Source organism: Bison bison, unplaced genomic scaffold, assembly GCF_000754665.1.
Source record: "Bison bison bison isolate TAMUID 2011002044 unplaced genomic scaffold, Bison_UMD1.0 scf7180017864307, whole genome shotgun sequence".
Taxonomy (NCBI): Eukaryota; Metazoa; Chordata; class Mammalia; order Artiodactyla; family Bovidae; genus Bison; species Bison bison.
In genome coordinates this window covers 5,292,047-5,308,641 of record NW_011494879.1, presented here as the reverse complement: position 1 = coordinate 5,308,641, position 16,595 = coordinate 5,292,047, and the positions used below count along the sequence as shown (strand labels likewise).

The 16,595-nt window shown below is 53.2% G+C and overlaps 1 protein-coding gene across 1 annotated transcript in view; it reads right to left on the bottom strand.

Annotated features, from left to right (window-relative positions):
• The window catches only part of ASAP2 (ArfGAP with SH3 domain, ankyrin repeat and PH domain 2), a 137,756-nt gene that overhangs the window by 12,296 nt on the left and 108,865 nt on the right, over nt 1-16,595 (bottom strand). The window contains exons 16-22 of the mRNA XM_010852043.1: nt 14,626-14,720; nt 8,890-9,079; nt 8,065-8,150; nt 6,088-6,203; nt 4,995-5,062; nt 3,708-3,821; nt 1,221-1,473 (exon numbers count right to left, since the gene is read on the bottom strand). Of these exons, the coding sequence (XP_010850345.1) occupies nt 1,221-1,473; nt 3,708-3,821; nt 4,995-5,062; nt 6,088-6,203; nt 8,065-8,150; nt 8,890-9,079; nt 14,626-14,720 (922 nt within the window). The remainder of the gene's footprint in view (nt 1-1,220; nt 1,474-3,707; nt 3,822-4,994; nt 5,063-6,087; nt 6,204-8,064; nt 8,151-8,889; nt 9,080-14,625; nt 14,721-16,595) is intronic.

The following is a 16,595-nucleotide window of genomic DNA, read 5'->3' as shown; positions in this document are numbered from 1 at the left end:
CCTGAACACAGTGGCCTCACATGCCAGGGCCCCTTCCAGCTGCGGGACGTGACTTCCTTCCTCACACCCGGGCTCCCTGCAGGCCTAGGAGGAGGAACGGGCTCTGCAGAAGGGGGCAGGCTGGTTTCTGAGGTCTGCCCAGGGTTGCCCGTGACCTCTGGGCCTCCCTGAGCACTGGGGCAGAGCCGTGTGGAAAGGACTGCACCACAGCCAGGGTGGGGGGATGGGGTTGGGGGGGCAACAGCCATCCCACACTGTGAGCACAGCCTTCAGGCCTCCTAGCATCACCGCCACTCGGCTACGTGCCCTTCTCCAAGAGTAGCTCCTGCAAAACGCAATCTGGGACTTACTTCTGGGGCCGCCATCAGCCTAGAGCAGCCGTGGGGCTTGGACATCACACCCAGGGCAGGCTCCTGCCCCCTGCCCCCAGGAAGCCTCCTGGAGCCCCAGCATAGAGCCAGCCTGGCTACCTGCTGAACCTTCAAGGAGCAAAATGGCCAGTGGGCCTCCAGTGCTGGGTAAATTACTTAACCTTTGCGGGCAGGCGCAAGGTTTCATTTCATTTCAGTTTCCATTTTTATAAAAACAGAAATAGCATCTGTGGTGTCAAACTCAATACGCTGTGAAAGAGCGACTGAGGCCAGGACAGCAAAGCTGCCGCACCTGAAGTGCCAGCAGGACCCTCGGGGACTATTCTGTATTTTTACAGCTAGGCTGAGCACTGCTTCCCAAATTAGCATCTTTCTATCTTTCACTTCATGGGGAATCACAGAGAGAAGAAATAATCAGACGTCATAAGCTGGCCGTGTACAGGCAGGAGAGAGATAGAGAGGGGAAGAATGGAGGCAAAGGGAGGGGTGGACAGCAAAGAGAAAAGCACCAGGAAGCAGGTCTGCGGGAAACACCCAGGGACAGCAACCGGGCTCACCCGGCCATCCAGGCCTGCCCAGTGCAGTCCCCGTGTTCCCTGAGTCATATGAGCCACCTCCCTGCCCGGAACAAGAACGAAGCCAAGACACACTCCCACCATCCTAAGAATGATGGAGCTCATTTTGGAAGCAAAGAACGTTATGTGCAAAACAAGAGACCCAAAAGAAAAACATGTCCTGACGCTGGCCCACAGGCAAGCTAGCTGGGGACAAAGCAGGTAGAGAGTCCCCAAAGCGTGACTCCAACCACAGCGCTCCCACACCCAGGGTGACCAACAGCTCGGTACGTACCTTTGGCGACGTTCCGTGGCGGGAGTGGAGGGGCGCTGGACAAGCCGGGGGCCGCAGGCTGGGTGGGCGGCGGGCTGCCACTCAGGATGGCACCGTATGTCTCGTTCTGCAGGAGGCTGGGCACGAAGCCCCTCTGCTTGTCCTTGGCTAGGCTGCCGGCGTCTCTCGCCAGAGCTGCAGCGCTGGACGGCAGCTGGCTGGGGCCCAGCTGGTAGAAGCTGACAGGCCGGTCTTCTCGCCGACTAGGGCTGGGCTGCGGGGGTGGTGGGCAGAGGTGTGTGAGACGCAGATGCACTGACCTCCGAGTCATGGCTACGGATGTGCTGGTGACAAGCCCAGGCACGCCACTCAACCACCTGGGCACAGCGCATTCTGCCGTTACAGGACAGCAGCGAGACCTAAACCTCACTCTTAGCGTGTCTCTTAATGGACACACCCACCAAAAGAGCTGTGCTTTATAAGAACTTGCAATTCTTCATTCTGGGAAGAACTTAGAATATAAGCTGCTTTATCTGTACCAGCCAGAGTTGGCTGAGTTTAGCTCTGTTTTCACGGCACGTCCCCTCCACGAGCACCCTTCTCAGACAGCACCCACAGCTGTGACCGATCCCCAACAGACACACAGCTAATTCAGGGGAGATCAATGTCTTCCTCCCATAGTACTAGGACTCTGAAGAGTCCTCTAGCTCAGGGTCAGCAAATTCTGACTTGTGGGACCACCACCTGTTTTAATAAGTAAAACGTTAGCAGAAAGCAGCCATCCTGTGGTTTACACGCTGCCCATGGCTGCTCTCCTACCACCCTGGAGGAGAGGAGCTGGAACACAGGCTCGTATTTCAGGCCCACAAGCTTAGAACATCTGTCATCCGGTCAGCAAGGTTTGCTGACCCTTGCTCCACCTGATGGTCATGTGCATGGAACACAGGGACTTGGGTAAATTCAATCAAACTCCTATCTCAAATGTCAGCTTTGTTTTAACAGCTGTGATCTTGAGCAAACTAGCCTTGCTGATCCTATTTTTCATCTGTTAAATGGGTACAAATTTAACTACCGGCCCAGAGCCTAGAATTTAGCAGGTACGAGTATCGGCTGTCACACCCACCTGCCCTCACACGACCACCTGCCTGGTCAAGGCTCTGGCCAACCAAAGGCTCACACTCAGCTCCAGTGCATAGAGCTCAATGGCCAGTGGTTCTTCCTACAGAGTTTAAATTCCAACAGGGAGCACAGCTGTGTGAACTATGCCCGCCGCTCTCTGCTCTGGGGCGTTGGGGCGGGGGGTGCGCGGTGGAGTGGGGGGCATGAGTGTTAGCACTGCTGCTGGGCTTTCACTGGGACCATAGGACCCGCCCAGTCACTGCTCACATGACCCTGGGAACCTGAAAACGTGATATGTGCCTGACCAAGAGGCACTCATGCCGGGGCAGATGTTTCAAAGCTTCTCTTTTTTAAAAAAATATTTACTTTATTGTATTTTTTATTTATTTATTTTTTGGCTGACTCATACAAGATCTTAGTTCCCCAAGGAGGGATCAAACCTGTGCCCCCTCACTGGGAGCGTGGAGTCTTAACCACTGGGCCACCAGGGAAGTCCCAAACCTTCACTTTTTTAAAAGGAAAATCTAAATATAAAATAACCAGCTCCTCTCACTTTGACACTGTTTTACAGCGAACTCAGAAATTCCTTATTCTAAGAAACAGAAGAGTCCAACAGCTTTCAGAAATGCCATATATTTCTGAAATACACACGTGAGGACATTAAAGTCCATCAGTAAGAATTAAAACATTACATCATGGCACTCCCACTAATTTCACAGCTTCTAGGCATACAGGTTTTGGAGTAGTGGTCCTGGGTCTGACTCTGACTCTGAGATGAGTGTGAAGGTGGTTACCTTCCAGGGGTGCCCCCAAGTGGTTACCTTCCAGGGGTGGCCCCAAGCCAGAGCATCCTGAGGAGCAGCTAGAGGAAGAGGTAAGAGCCCCCGGGCAGTCTCCAAGTGCTGGCTTCACTGTGGCCAAGCCAGCCTCTCAGTCTTGAGGCTTGAATGACCCATCTGACATAGGAAAGGGTTGGACCAGATGAGCTCTAAGGGTCACTGATTTCAGTGAAGGTTTTAAAGATCAACTCGGTGAACACAAAAACCACTCCTGGGGGAAACATGGCTTTTCATCACGTCATTCTCAGTGAGAGAGCTTCCTCTAACATCCACCAGAATCAGAGGCCCTCTTGTATCTCTCCTTCGTATCAGAAGGTGAGCAGCTGCCATGATAACACAATGTCCCGTAAAGTCACATCTGTAGGAGCTGTGAGAGAGGGGCAGTTGTGGGATGGTTAAAACCCAAGAACTACTGAGATGAGCAGAAGCACAAAGTAAACTCTATTTCCTTTCCTACAACAGCTTTCTGCCCTAAATATAGGCCAGGACCCACACTGCTCTGAAGGATGCTCATCATAAAACTCTTCACGTTTTACAAGCTGGCACAGACCTGCAACTTCTCGTCCATGTCGTCGTCGCTCTCATCCAGGTCTTCAGGGAGCAGTCTCCATTCATATTCCACGTGAACGTGAGAATTAAACCTTCCAGACAAGGCCTGGTTCAGCTAAGAATGACAACGGGCCGTCAGTGACGCTGCTCACACACTCAACCTTGTAAAGCAGATGTGGATCTAGAGGCAGCGGGCCTGTGCCCCAGAGAAGCTGTGCCCCAGCATGAGGCTGGCTTATTTAATTTGCTGCATCTCAGGCCAATCGCCCCTCCCGAATCTACACATACCCTGGAAGCTCAAACCCAACAATTCCCATTTAGTGCTTTGTAAGCTACAAAGTCACAGCATGCAGCCAAGGAGTGTTTGAGGTCTAAAAGGCAATGGCCAGCCCTTGGGTACCCACCACCACACAAGGAGCACTGAATTCAAGAAGGAACAAGCCCGCTAACTGTAGACCCCACTTTTCCTGACCAACGCAAGAGAATTAAGCCCTGCGGAAAATGATGTGAATGACTGCTCTCTCAGCTTTCTCCGGGAAAGTGGACAGCTGGTTTCATTCTAGATGCACAGGTGAGAAGTTATTGCATCAGATAAATGGGTATCTTAGCACATCAGGGTCTAAATTTTCTCCAAAGCCAGACAGTAGCCATGTGATTGCAGGCAAGTTATTTAACCCTCTGAAGCTGTCTCCTCATCTGTAAAATGGAGTAAGAGTAGGTACCTACTAATCAGTGTCCTAAGGGGTAACAGTAGGCGCCCACTAATTAGTATCCTAAGGGGAAACAGTAGGTGCCTACTAATCAGTGTCCTAAGGGTTATCAAGATTAAATGAGCTAATGGACACCAAGAGCTCAGGATAATAACGTTCCTCATTTTCTACAGCAGTGACTGTTAATGGCTCTGTTTACTGAGCACTTAGTATGTGCCCACAGCTTCACAGAGTTCAAATACACCACGACCCTGCAGACTGGTGTAGATGACTCTACAAACAAGGCAACAGTGGGGAGAGCTGGCGCGACCTTCCCAAGCCACAGCAGTGGAGCTCCCTGCAAACCCAGGGGGCCTCAGCTCCACTCACCCCCAAAGCCAGAGCCTCCAACACGTCCAACCAGAAAATACTGACTCATGTTCCAAAAGTGTCACCTCTAGGCAGGTGGTCCCCTCCTCTCTAAAGGTGCCCCAGGACACTTGCTCCGAGCTGTCCCCTCTAGGACACTGGGATCTGCTCAGGACCCTCCTGCGGACCCTCCCCAAGGAGCAACCCCAACCCCACCGGGGGAGACTCACCAGCTCCTCACAGCGCTCGTGCCTGAGTCGCTTGGCGATGTCCAGTGGTGTCTCTCCTGACTCGTTAGCTAAGGGACGGTGGGATGAAAGGACATGTTGTGGCCAAATCAAGCAAAGGTCTGATACCCGGAGGCTATTAAATAGAGACCCAGTCAAGCAGCCCAAATGAAACTGACTAATGAATTCCGGCAACTTAGCCCCCATCAGGGCTCATCTGTTCTGAAATCATACAGACCTAAGCAGTATGCAGTCAGTAACATTTTAAAAGACAAGATTTGAACTAATCATGAAAGTAAAAGCACTAAAGTTAAGCCAACTAATGTAAAACTAAATATCCAAGGCATAATTCACTGCGTAAAGCAGTTCATGGTAATTGTCAAACCAAAAGCACTGCTAATCTAGTTCCGGGCACCTGGCTGAAAGACTTTACACCTCCTTTTATTAATAAGTAGTCTGTAAATTTGGAATTGTGTAGTTTCTTCTAAACAAGCCTCAGTCAGTGAGCTTGGATATTAATTAAAAAATAAAAAACTCAGCTCTCAAGCAGGCATGAGCCTTTTTTCCAGTCTTGTCTGGATAGTTTGATAATTCTTCAAAGCTCCTCCCCAGGACACATCACAGCCAGATGTCCTGGGGGTTAGGCCGTGCCCGGCCAGCTGCAGGTCAGGGCCCTGGGAGGAGGAAGCAATGGAAGCCAAGCAGACATGGTCCCTCATGGAGGAGGTTTCATGCCAGTGAACAGAGGGGCAGTGGGCAGTGACTCCCAGCAGTAAACGTGCCCACCCAGGGCCAGTGAGGGACCAAGTCTGATCTAAGGTGGAGTCAGGAAAAGGAGGGCAAGATGCCTGAACCTTGTCCAGGGTCACCTGGCCACCAGTTAACAGCTGCAGGCCACCCTCTGCCTCTCAGAGCCCAGAAAACGCCTGCAACATGGGGGCAAGTCCACGAGACAGCAGAGGAAAACTGCTGATAAGTACTGGACTGCAGCAGCCTGGCAGAGTGGGCCCTGTCTTGCTGGGTGGCGCTGGCTTCCCAGCTCTGCCCGGAGCCCAGTGGCCGGAGGGGTCAGTGAGGAGGCGGGGCTGAGGCTCACCGATGCCAATGGAGGCCTTGCCCCGTAGCAGCAGCTTCAGGCACTCTGCACTGTCGGTCAGGCAGCAGTAGTGCAGGGCCGTGCTGCCCTTCCCCGTCTGTTTGTCCAGGTTCCCGCTGGCAAGGATGGACGGAGAGAGAGAGAGAGAGAGAGATCGGAGGACAGGGAAGTCTCAGGTCAGAGGGCTGGGGTGCTGCGCAGGGGACTGGGGTTCGTGGCTGACAGGGCCTCTCGTCCTCCTCCAGGTGGGGGGCCACAGCGCCAGCCCAACTTGTGGCAGGAGGTGGCCTGAACTTAAGGCCAACAGGGAATAAATGGCGATGGCAGAGCCGGCCAAAAAAAGGGGGCGAGGCACCTGTACACCCCTGACCAGGGGCTGGGAGAGGGACAGGTGAACTAGGGTCTCTCCCACTGCACTGCTAAGGCCCCACCAGTGTGTCCCACCGCACGGAAGGCTGGGCTGAGCTCTTTTCATCCTACTGACAACACTCTTACCAGGAAGGGGAATGGCCACTTTTTCTAAAATTCAGAGTCACCAGGCTCCTCTGAGCTGGCTTGCCCTGGACCACCCTGAAAACAGGCTCCGGGGGAATGAGAGGACCACACGGGTTCTGCCAACACAGAACGGACTGGGCAATCCCAGGACAAGCCACTCAGCCCACTGGTGGGGCGGCCGTAGTCACACTGTGAGCGGGACAGCAGGGCTCCGCCCTGGACAGACACGTGGGGACACGGAGGGCCCACTGGGAGACGATGCCCAGGATCCCGACAGGAGGAAACCAGCCACGTTCACTGTGCCTTTTTCCAAGCAGCTATATTTTCAGTAAAAAAGAGCCTGATCTCTGATCTTTCTACTCTCCGCTCCTGAGAAGAGGGACCAGGGTTGCCCTTCTGCCCCCTGAGAGTCTGCTCTAAGGGAGCTGGCACCGCACAACTGCTCCAAGCCCCTCCACACTCCTGGTGCTGGGTGGGCAGCTCCCCGCAGGCGTCCAATGAGCTCCCAGCTCCTGGGGAAGGAGCTGACTGCCCCCAAGCTCCTCCAGCCCCAGCCATCTCTTCCCTCTTCCCTCTAGAAACGGCAGAAGACACAAAACGCAAAACGTCTCCTTGCTTTGCACTTGCTGAAGAGTTTCTATGGCTTCTGGCCATTCCCTGCCCTGACCCCCACCCAGACCCACGCTCAGGGAGACACGATGCACCTCGATTGGGCTTCACGACTAGACTCTGACCGTCAGGCCAGCCCTGCACCAAGCAAGGCAGGACGAACCTGATGGGAGCGCTGGGGCCAAGGAAACTGCCCATGCATGTCCTCTCCACAGGCATGCTCTAATTGAAAATAACAGCCTTTCCTACCAAGCAAAACACCCACAACCCTGCCCCAGCCCGCGCTGGAGGAGGAGCCCTGCTTCCTGCCTCCCTCTCCCTTTGCTCATGCTGCCCTGCCTGACGTCATGGGACCCCCAGCTCACAGGACAAGCTGGGGGCTGCCCTGCCTGACGTCATGGGACCCCCAGCTCACAGGACAAGCTGGGGGCTGCCCTGCCTGATGTCATGGGACCCCCACCTCACAGGACAAGCTGGGGGCTGCCCTGCCTGATGTCATGGGACTCCAACCTCACAGGACAAGCTGGTGGCTGCCCTGCCTGATGTCATGGGGACCACTCCCCCACTTGACAGTCAAGGGGGCTGCAGCCAGAGACTGCTTTCCAGGGGCTTAGAATTCAGCAGACCTATTCACGGGGCATCCCCCTGAGCCCCAGACACTGGAAGCTGGATGCTGCTGACACCAGGAGGGGTTAAGACTGCACGGGAACACCCCACACCTGCAGCCGTTTCGCTGTCGCGTAATCCTAGTCACACCTGAGGAAATTCCAGCACGTTGGCCACACGGCAGAAGCAGTGAGGCAACCCCTGATCCCTTCCCCAGAAACACCCAGGAGCAAAATCAAACACTGGCCCTGATTTAAGGACACCTACCTGTTCTGAACTAAAAAGTCTACAATGTGGAGAGAAGTCCGGTCCACGGACCTGACGGCAAGGTGGAGGGCAGTCTCATCCGGCTCCTGAAGACCAAACAGAAACATTCCAGAATCCCAAGGGGGGCACTCAGCTCTGCGGCCAATGTGAGTGAAAGCATGTATTTCTCTTCTAAAAGCCTCTGAGTCTGTTCTTTGAAAAACCTATCTCTAAAACATGTTACCTATTGCTAAGTTGTGTCTTGCAACCCTATGGACTGTATGTAGCCTGCCAGGCTCCTCTGTCCATGGGATTTCCCAGGCAAGAATACTGGAATGGGTTGCCATGCCCTCCTCCAGGGGATCTTCCCAACCCAGGGATCGAACCTGAGTCTCCTACGCTGGCAGGCAGATTCTTTACAGCTGAGCCACCAGGGAAGCCAATCCCCATGGCAGCCAATCCCCATGGCAAATTCTGCCCTTAGGAATTTAGAGACTGCCTATCATTTAGAGACTGGTCCTAGTCCTCCTCCCTCCCCGGGAAAGAATGAGAAATTCGGGGGTTTCATTGCAAAGTCCTCTCAAGGTTTCTGACCCCCTCCTTGCATCATTAACATGATGAAGCTTCGGCCTCTGAGAAAAGGCTCCTTCCCCTGGGGATGGACTCTCTTCCCGGAGCTGCCACCACAGTTTGGCTGAAGAATCAACCATGAATCTCCTCTCACCCAGGACTCACTGCCTCTTCTCTCAGGGTGTTTCATGACACTGTCAGCACTTCTGATTACACTGCTTTGTCACTCCCCATCAAACCCCCCAACCCTTTCTGTTTCTACATGTCCTTTCTTACATGTCCATTGGCCAGTGGGATTTTTTCTGTAAGATCCACACCGTCAGCATATGCTTGAAGTAATCCAAAAATGTCTCTTGTTTTCACGGCTTCACAAAGACTGTGAAGCTTGGCCGCATTATCCGCATGTTTTTTCCGTGCGTATTTCCTCTCAATGTACTTGGCAGTGATGTAGTCCTTCCTTGCGTTCCTGAAATCAAACATAACTGCCCTGTAAATGATTAAGGGCCTTAACATCCATTCATCTGTAATGAGTTAAAAATAATCCCACCCGCTCATGGTAACAAGGACTGATGCTGAAGCTTCAATACCTTGGCCGCCAGATGCTAACAGTTGACTCATTGGAAAGATCCTGATGTTGGGAAAGATCGAGGGCAGGAGGAGAAGCGAGTGACAGAGCATGAGATGGCTGGATGGCATCACCAACTCGATGGACATGAGTTTGAACAAACTTTGGGAGATAGTGAAGGACAGGGAAGCCTGGCATGCTGCAGTCCATGAGGTGGCAAAGAGTTGGACCCGACCTGGCGACTGAACAACAACATGGTAACAAGCGGCACGGGCAGAAAAGTACAGAGCAGGAGGCAGGCGGCATGTGGCTCTCCTGCAGCACCAGCGTCCACTCTGCCTCTCCACTTTCAGGAGGCTGGACACCCAAGACAAGAGGTATCAAGGTCTGGGTCTAAGGGATAAGCAGCCGGGTGAGGGGACTGGCAGACTCCAAGGGAAGACTGTTTTCCTGTTTGTGGACACCATGCCTGGCAGCCAGGTTCCCCACGTGCCCATGAAATCAAACAAGTTGTCCATCTTCATGGTCTATTTCCTGGCTCTAGTTTGGTCTTGAGGGCACAGACCCCACCTCTCCAAGGAGCGTGGAGCAGCAGCAACTCCAGGGGAGCCAAAATCCTCCCCTGCCGTAGACTGTCAAGTGACCCTGGGCAGGTATGTGACCCCAAATCTTATCTAAGAAATGCACACAGCCTGGGCGAAGCACACGAGATGACACTTTGCCGCGCTCCCGGCAGGTCCTTAGGGCCTCGGAAAGTACTGATGAACTCGAAAGATAGAGCAAGAAAAACAGCAGCTCCTGGTCCAGAGGACTGAGAATCTCACTCCAAGGACCCTAATAAGCAGCAACATCAACAATAAAAACCTAGACATGGTGTTTGAGGGACAGTAAACACTAATTACCCATGACAACCAAGTCATAAGGGTCCATCAGCTGATGAACAGGTGAAAAAGATGTGGTGTCCACATAACAAGAGTACGACTCAGCCACAAAAAGAATGAAGCACTCATGTGGATGAGCCCTGCAAACATCCTGAAATCCTAAATGAAAGACGCCAACACTGAAGACCACACATGGCGTTATTCCGTTCACTGAAATGCCCGGAACTGACAAATGCGTAGAGATAGGGAGCGGGGAGCAGTGGCCCCAGGCTGGAGGGGATGGGGTGTTAGGGGGAGGTGGAGGGGGGGGCGTAAGGGGACAGAGTAGGGGATGGTTTACAAGGACAGGGCTTTGTGATGGGATGAAGAAAATGTTCTAAAATTGCTTGTGGTGATGGAAGAACAACTGAGAACATACTAGAAGCCAGTGAACTGTACTTTAAATGGGTGAACTGTGATGGTATGTGAGTCATATTTCAACCAAAGTGTTAAAAATTCCAAAGACAAAAATTCAGCACGGATCAAGGCATTCCCCCCCGGACCCCCACCCTGGTGACTCTGGGCCAGCGACTCAAACCTCCTTATCCTGTGCAAAAGCACACAGTTGAGGCATGCACAAGCTGACGACATCTACGCGCAGGCCTCTGCAGGATCACAGAGACGGAGACAGCACACTGAGGCCTTCAGCCCAGGATTCCGTATGCAATAACCAGGGCAGCACGGAGTGAAGAGGCGCTGGGGGGACCCACCGGCTCTTCCTGGCTGGGGCACCGCTCGCTCCTACCCTGGGACCAGGACACCCACCGCACCTGCTTCTATGATCGTCAGGGCCCAAGGCCCCCAGGTCGACCCACGTGGGTCCTTGCTGCAGCCCACCAGGGTTCAGGAGTGGGTGGGTCAACTCCAGGATCCCAACGGGGGCACACAACACTTTGCCAGCTTCACCTAATAAACCACCACCTAGGTGTCCATAGACGCTGCCTCGCTTGAACTGTGCTGGGGGACTTCACACGTGTCCCCCACAGGGGACGGTTACTGCAGGCCACAGGTCGGGTGGAGCTGTGCTGTCCATCTGATCCTTTCAACAGCGTTGTGAACGTGAGCCCATGGCCTCCAGCAGCCCGGCAGCTCCGAGGGCCGCCCTGCTCCGCTGGACTGAACTCTCCTTGCAGGGGCTCCCAGCCAGAGTGATGCTCTGGCTGCTGCCTGGTGACCGTCCTGGCTTGACAAAACCAACAACCCGTCAGATGAAACTCTACAGGTCTCTTATGACGGGAGGCAGGGCTGAACAGGTGTCAAGGCTTAGACGGCTCCAATAATCACTTTGGGGCAGCATCACTACGGACCCTCAGGAAGGGGCTACTGATAAACTGAACCTTATATTTTTTAAATGTTTTATCCACTTGTCCAGGCTCTGGGTCCCAAACTCGGAAGGTGGTCCCTCCCCCAGCACAGGTACAGGTCTGTTTGGGCCACACCAGGCCCTACGATTCCTGGTGGAAGTTGACTCTGCCAGTGTGACCCCTCCACCCCCTCTTTTTTTGGGAAAGGTTAAGGCTTTTGGAGGAAAGCAATGAATTTAATAAGAATGTGTTTGGCATTCGTTCAGAGAGGGAGGCTTCTTATACTTCCAAAGGACAGGGCGTGCGTGAGCGCCCTGATCACAGGAGAGAAATGGTTCTGGCCTCTGTGAGCAGGAAGCTCCCTGCTTCCTATTTATATCTCTCAACATCCCCTCAAATCCATCTGGGGATTCACAGGCCATGAGACGGTCTCTGGCTTCCCTTTCAACAGATTCATCTGCAGATGGTGTGCTGCTTTGAGATAAAGCCAGGAGCAGTGCACTCCTTTTAATCTGGAAGTAAGACAGTAGCTTCTCTAAGTAGTCACTGAACTAGAGCTTCACCTCTTACTCATTGATTCCTTGTTTATGTACAAATATTTCCCATCACAAGCAACATACTGTGGTGGGACATGCAAACACGAGTAAGGTGAGATTTACCAGAAAAAAATATGTGGACACCTACGTACAACGTAAAGTGGGATGAAATGCTTTAAAACAGAGCTCCGCCCGCAACTGGTTTCAGCTGAGGGGGCATCCACGTGGGTGCCAGTTTGCTGTCACGTTGGTCATCTGCCCTCATTTTGAAGAAAAAAAAAAAAAAGGAGGGGAGTAAACATCTTTTCACTGGTGCCAAGGCTGGGGGGCGGGGCAGGGTCTCAATGTAGATGGAACATTTATATCCAAGAGTCCCACGCAGACAGGATTCACTTTTTAGAACCATTTTCCCCCAGAATAAACAAATGCTCTGCTTTTATAAAGTACCCCTGGTACTTGGAAGAAATCAGTGACCATGTCTTATACTTTGTTCAAAGTGGATCAATACTACAGGGTTTCAGGAGACCATGCCCTTCACCGTGAGAGCAGGTGTCTATGAGACAGTAAGTGAAGTGCCCCAGGGGACCACGACGTCTCTGTCCTAACAGACCTTCTCATACACCCAGTCAGCCCGTGTCAAGGGACCTCTCCACGGACACCTGCCTCGAGAGGACCCGAACTTCTCAGCACCCACACCCACAGTGAGCAACAAGGGCAGCCAACACCGACCAAGCACGAGGTGAGTGACCCCCTCACCCCTGATGTGTGTCCCAGCGACTCGGTGAGCAGGGGGATGGCTGTCCCTCTGCTTCTATTAAAGGAAAAGGGCCCGGGGAAGCTGACGAACCCTCCCAGCTCCCGCGGTGGGCAAGGATGCAGGTTTCTACACCTCCTTGTTGTCTCTCCAGCTCTGGGTAAGGATACAGACTTGGAACTCAGATCCTTAGCAGGAGAGGATACCAACTCGGTAAGCCCCGTGCCTGGAATCTAAAATCACATCTCGTGCAATCTCAAGGAAATGCCACACCACCGCCATCTGCTCCAGGACCCAGACGACTGACGCTAATCCAACCCCACCCACGCTCACCTCCTGATACCCGCTCCTCCCTGGAGGGAAGTCACCTCACCCAAGGCCAAAGAACACAGATCCTGTGACCTTGGCTCCAAAGACCCGCCCCCACAGCATGAAACCCTCTCCCCACCACTGCTCGGGGACCTCGCCTGACACCTGGGGGAGCCCTGCCGGCAGCTCTCGCTCTGGTTACTCCCAGGGGACGGCTGTCTCAGTGAATGGATTTTCTCTTCTCTCTGAGTACATATTTCTTTTTTTTTAATTATTTATTTCTTCTTTTTATTTATTTTTTGGTTGTACTGGATCTTCACCGCTGCACACAGGCTTCCTCTCATTGCAGTGAGTGGGGCTTCTCATTGCAGTCGCTACTCTTGCTGCAGAGCACAGGCTCCAGGGTGTGCCGGCTTCAGTAGTTGCAGAGCACAGGCTTAGCTGTTCCATGGTATGTGGAATTTTCCAGAATCAGGGATCGAACCTGTGTCTCCTGCATTGGCAGGTGGATTCTTATTCACTGTACCACCAGGGAAGTTCCTGAGCACATATTTCTCACTTTCCCTTTCCTGCCAAAACACACTCTGACTGGAAATCAACCCTGAATATTCACTAGAAGGACTAATGCTGAAGCTCCAAAACTTTGGCCACCCAATGCAAAAAGCTGACTCACTGGAAAAGACTCTGATGCTGGGAAAGATTGAAGGCAGGAGAATGGGGCGACAGAGGATGAGATGGTTGGATGGCATCACTGACTCGATGGACATGAGTTTGAGCAAGCTCTAGGAGTTGGTGATGGACAGGGAGGCCTGGCGTGCTGCAGTCCATGGGTTGCAAAGAGCTGGACACGACTCAGACACTGAACAGCAATACCACTCAAATGCTGAACTGGCCTGGGACCACCCCCATCTGCCTGACTGTGCCCTCCTAGAGTGGGTAAATCACCCCAGTCCTGGTGCAGCAGACAGGCCACCCAGGGAGAACAGGGCTGGAGCCTTGGGGGGAAGGCCAGGCACTGCCCTGGCCCCCAGTCACCCATCACCTCTCTCAAGGAGCAGTGTGTGGCCCGGGTGGTTTATGCTTTATATGATAAGACTGGTAGGAAATTCCCCTGCTATCAGCTCTGCCTCAGTGGGCCAGCTGGGTGCATGACAAGGCACGAACGTGTCTTAATCAGGTTTCGTGTCAACAGTTAAAACAGAAACAAAATTTTTTTTGAAGGGAACGACACACTCAACATTTGCTTTGAGGACCAGACATAACCACATATCTATGACAACCCACCCTCTCAGCAGCTCAGAATTCAGAGAGAACTCAGATGGGAGGGCGACGACCCTGCCCTGAGACAGAGGCAAGGCGGTGCCCACACAGAGGGCGACACTCAGTGTCCCCCCCCCAACCCCCAGGGAAATCTGCTTGCCTACGGCTTCTAAGAAAAACTGCCACATCAAATTTCTACCTCAACACCCTGAAGGGTTGCAGAGACTTTATACACAACGCAGGCTGATTTTTTCCTTGAAGAAGCAACAGTCGATACACCCAGACTTGTTAGCCCCCTGCCTCTGGGGGCCCGGGGCAAGCCAGCCTTAGTTCAGCGAGCGAGACCCGCCAGCCGCATACGTACATGTCGCTGCCCGGGTTGGGTTTGACTGAGTCCTCAGCGGGGAGACAGCACTCCATGATTTCATTGAAGCCTGCGTTCCCGATATTCTTGGCAAGCTGCAAAAACAAAAGTCTGTTTCAGTGCACTCAATTATTAATACCTTCCACCGCTCCACACTACTCACACAGCTGATGATTTATTTAATGGTCGCTAAGAAATAGAGCAATAAAGTGGTTTGCCTTTAATGAAGTTGGACAAAACCCAAACCCCAGAGGTACCCATAAAACCAGAGACAAGAATGCCTGTTTCAGAGGAGGGCTCTCGTAAAATGTCCCCTGGACAGAAAGCCTCCATGGACGGGGAGGAGTAGGAACTCGGCTCAACTCAAGTTTCTATTCTTTCCCCAACCTCCCACCCCAAGAAGAACCTGCGCTCTAGCTGAGAGAGATGTAACAGCATTTACTCCTGCCAGCGAGGGGGAACCTGGGCCAGGAAGCCAAGATTCACATTCAATCGTGGTTCTATTTACTGGCTTTGTGACCACAGGCAAGGTGGCTTCCCTGAGCTTCGGTTTTTTTAATAGAAAAATGGGAATGATACCTACCTTGCCAGTCTGCAAATAATGATAAAATGGGATTTTACATGAAAGCATTCAATACACCAAAGCACTGAAAACATGTCTGTTTCAAGGTAAGGTTCTCATTTGCCAATCAACCCCCTGACCTAGTTAGAAACGAGCAGGTTTCATCACTGCTCGCTGACACAGGCTCTGTACTGGATGTGGTGGGTACCCCGTAAACACCATGGCTGGTGGCAGCCAGGCCACCCCAGCAGCGTGGCACTTGGCACACTCCTGAATGGATGTGCAAATCCGGAGTCACTGGGGTCTTAGGAGCAGGGACTTATTTGTCCCACCCCCAGCACCCAGCTGAGCACCTGACCGAGGTAGGGTTCTTCAACATCTGGCGAAACAAAGAAACTGAATGTGAACACCAGGCCCAGTGCAAATCGGGTGACTGGGGTCTTAGGAACAGGGACTTATTCATCCCACCCCCAGCACCCTGCTCAACACCCGATGGAGACTGGGTTCTCCAACATCTAATGAAACAAAGAAACTGAACGGGAACACCAGGCCCAGTGCTTTGCAGCGAACAAGTATTTTCATTTCCTGTTTTCACAATGGAAACAACAACAGTGGGAGCAGTGATGCTTCTGGGGCTCCTGCCCTCAGTGAACCACAGGGACACAGGTGAGGGGGATGTTCTGGGAGGTTAAGCTGTGCCCAAACAGCCTCTCAGGGGGCGCGGCTGAAGGAACAGCCAAGGGGTCTGGGTTGGAGAAGGCCACGCTTCCTGGTGGCAGGTCACACGACACGGAGAGGGGGTCGTTTGGGGGGTGGGTGCGAAGGACAGAGAAACATGCCAGCTTCATGATCGGGGTGGGGAGGCTTCCTAAGTCTTCCTAGTCCTTGTGAACCAAGTTCAGGGTGTCCTGAGCTCCAGGCTCTCAGGAGCCCCTGCCTGGGCCTCTAGCCTGGCCCAGGGTCTATGGTGGCAAAACTCCAGGTGCCTCATTGCTCTGTCTCCGGAGACAAAGCTGAAGATTAGAGTAGCATGCCACAGTGGGTGATGTGGCGTACTGAGAATCTAGACTGAACCCTGGTATCGGAGCCTCAGTTTACAGCCAGGCACCTGCTAAGGCCCCACCGCTCCACGCAACATGAACAGCATCCCGCAGCCAAACATAGCCGCCTTCAGGGGGGTGACAGGATGAACCCCTGCACCGCACCCGGGAGCCCGTGGGCTGTGGGCAGATGGGAGGGGGCAAGGGGAGGAAGGATTCCCGGGAATCGGGAACTGCCTTCCTTCTGCTGGGCTTGGCTGGCTCACAGGGGCCAGCTGGTCCAGGGGGCCACCATGGCTGTGCATCACAGCTGCTCAGCGCGGGCAATGGGCCACCTCACAGCCTCGCCAAGCCCTAGTGGATGGGCC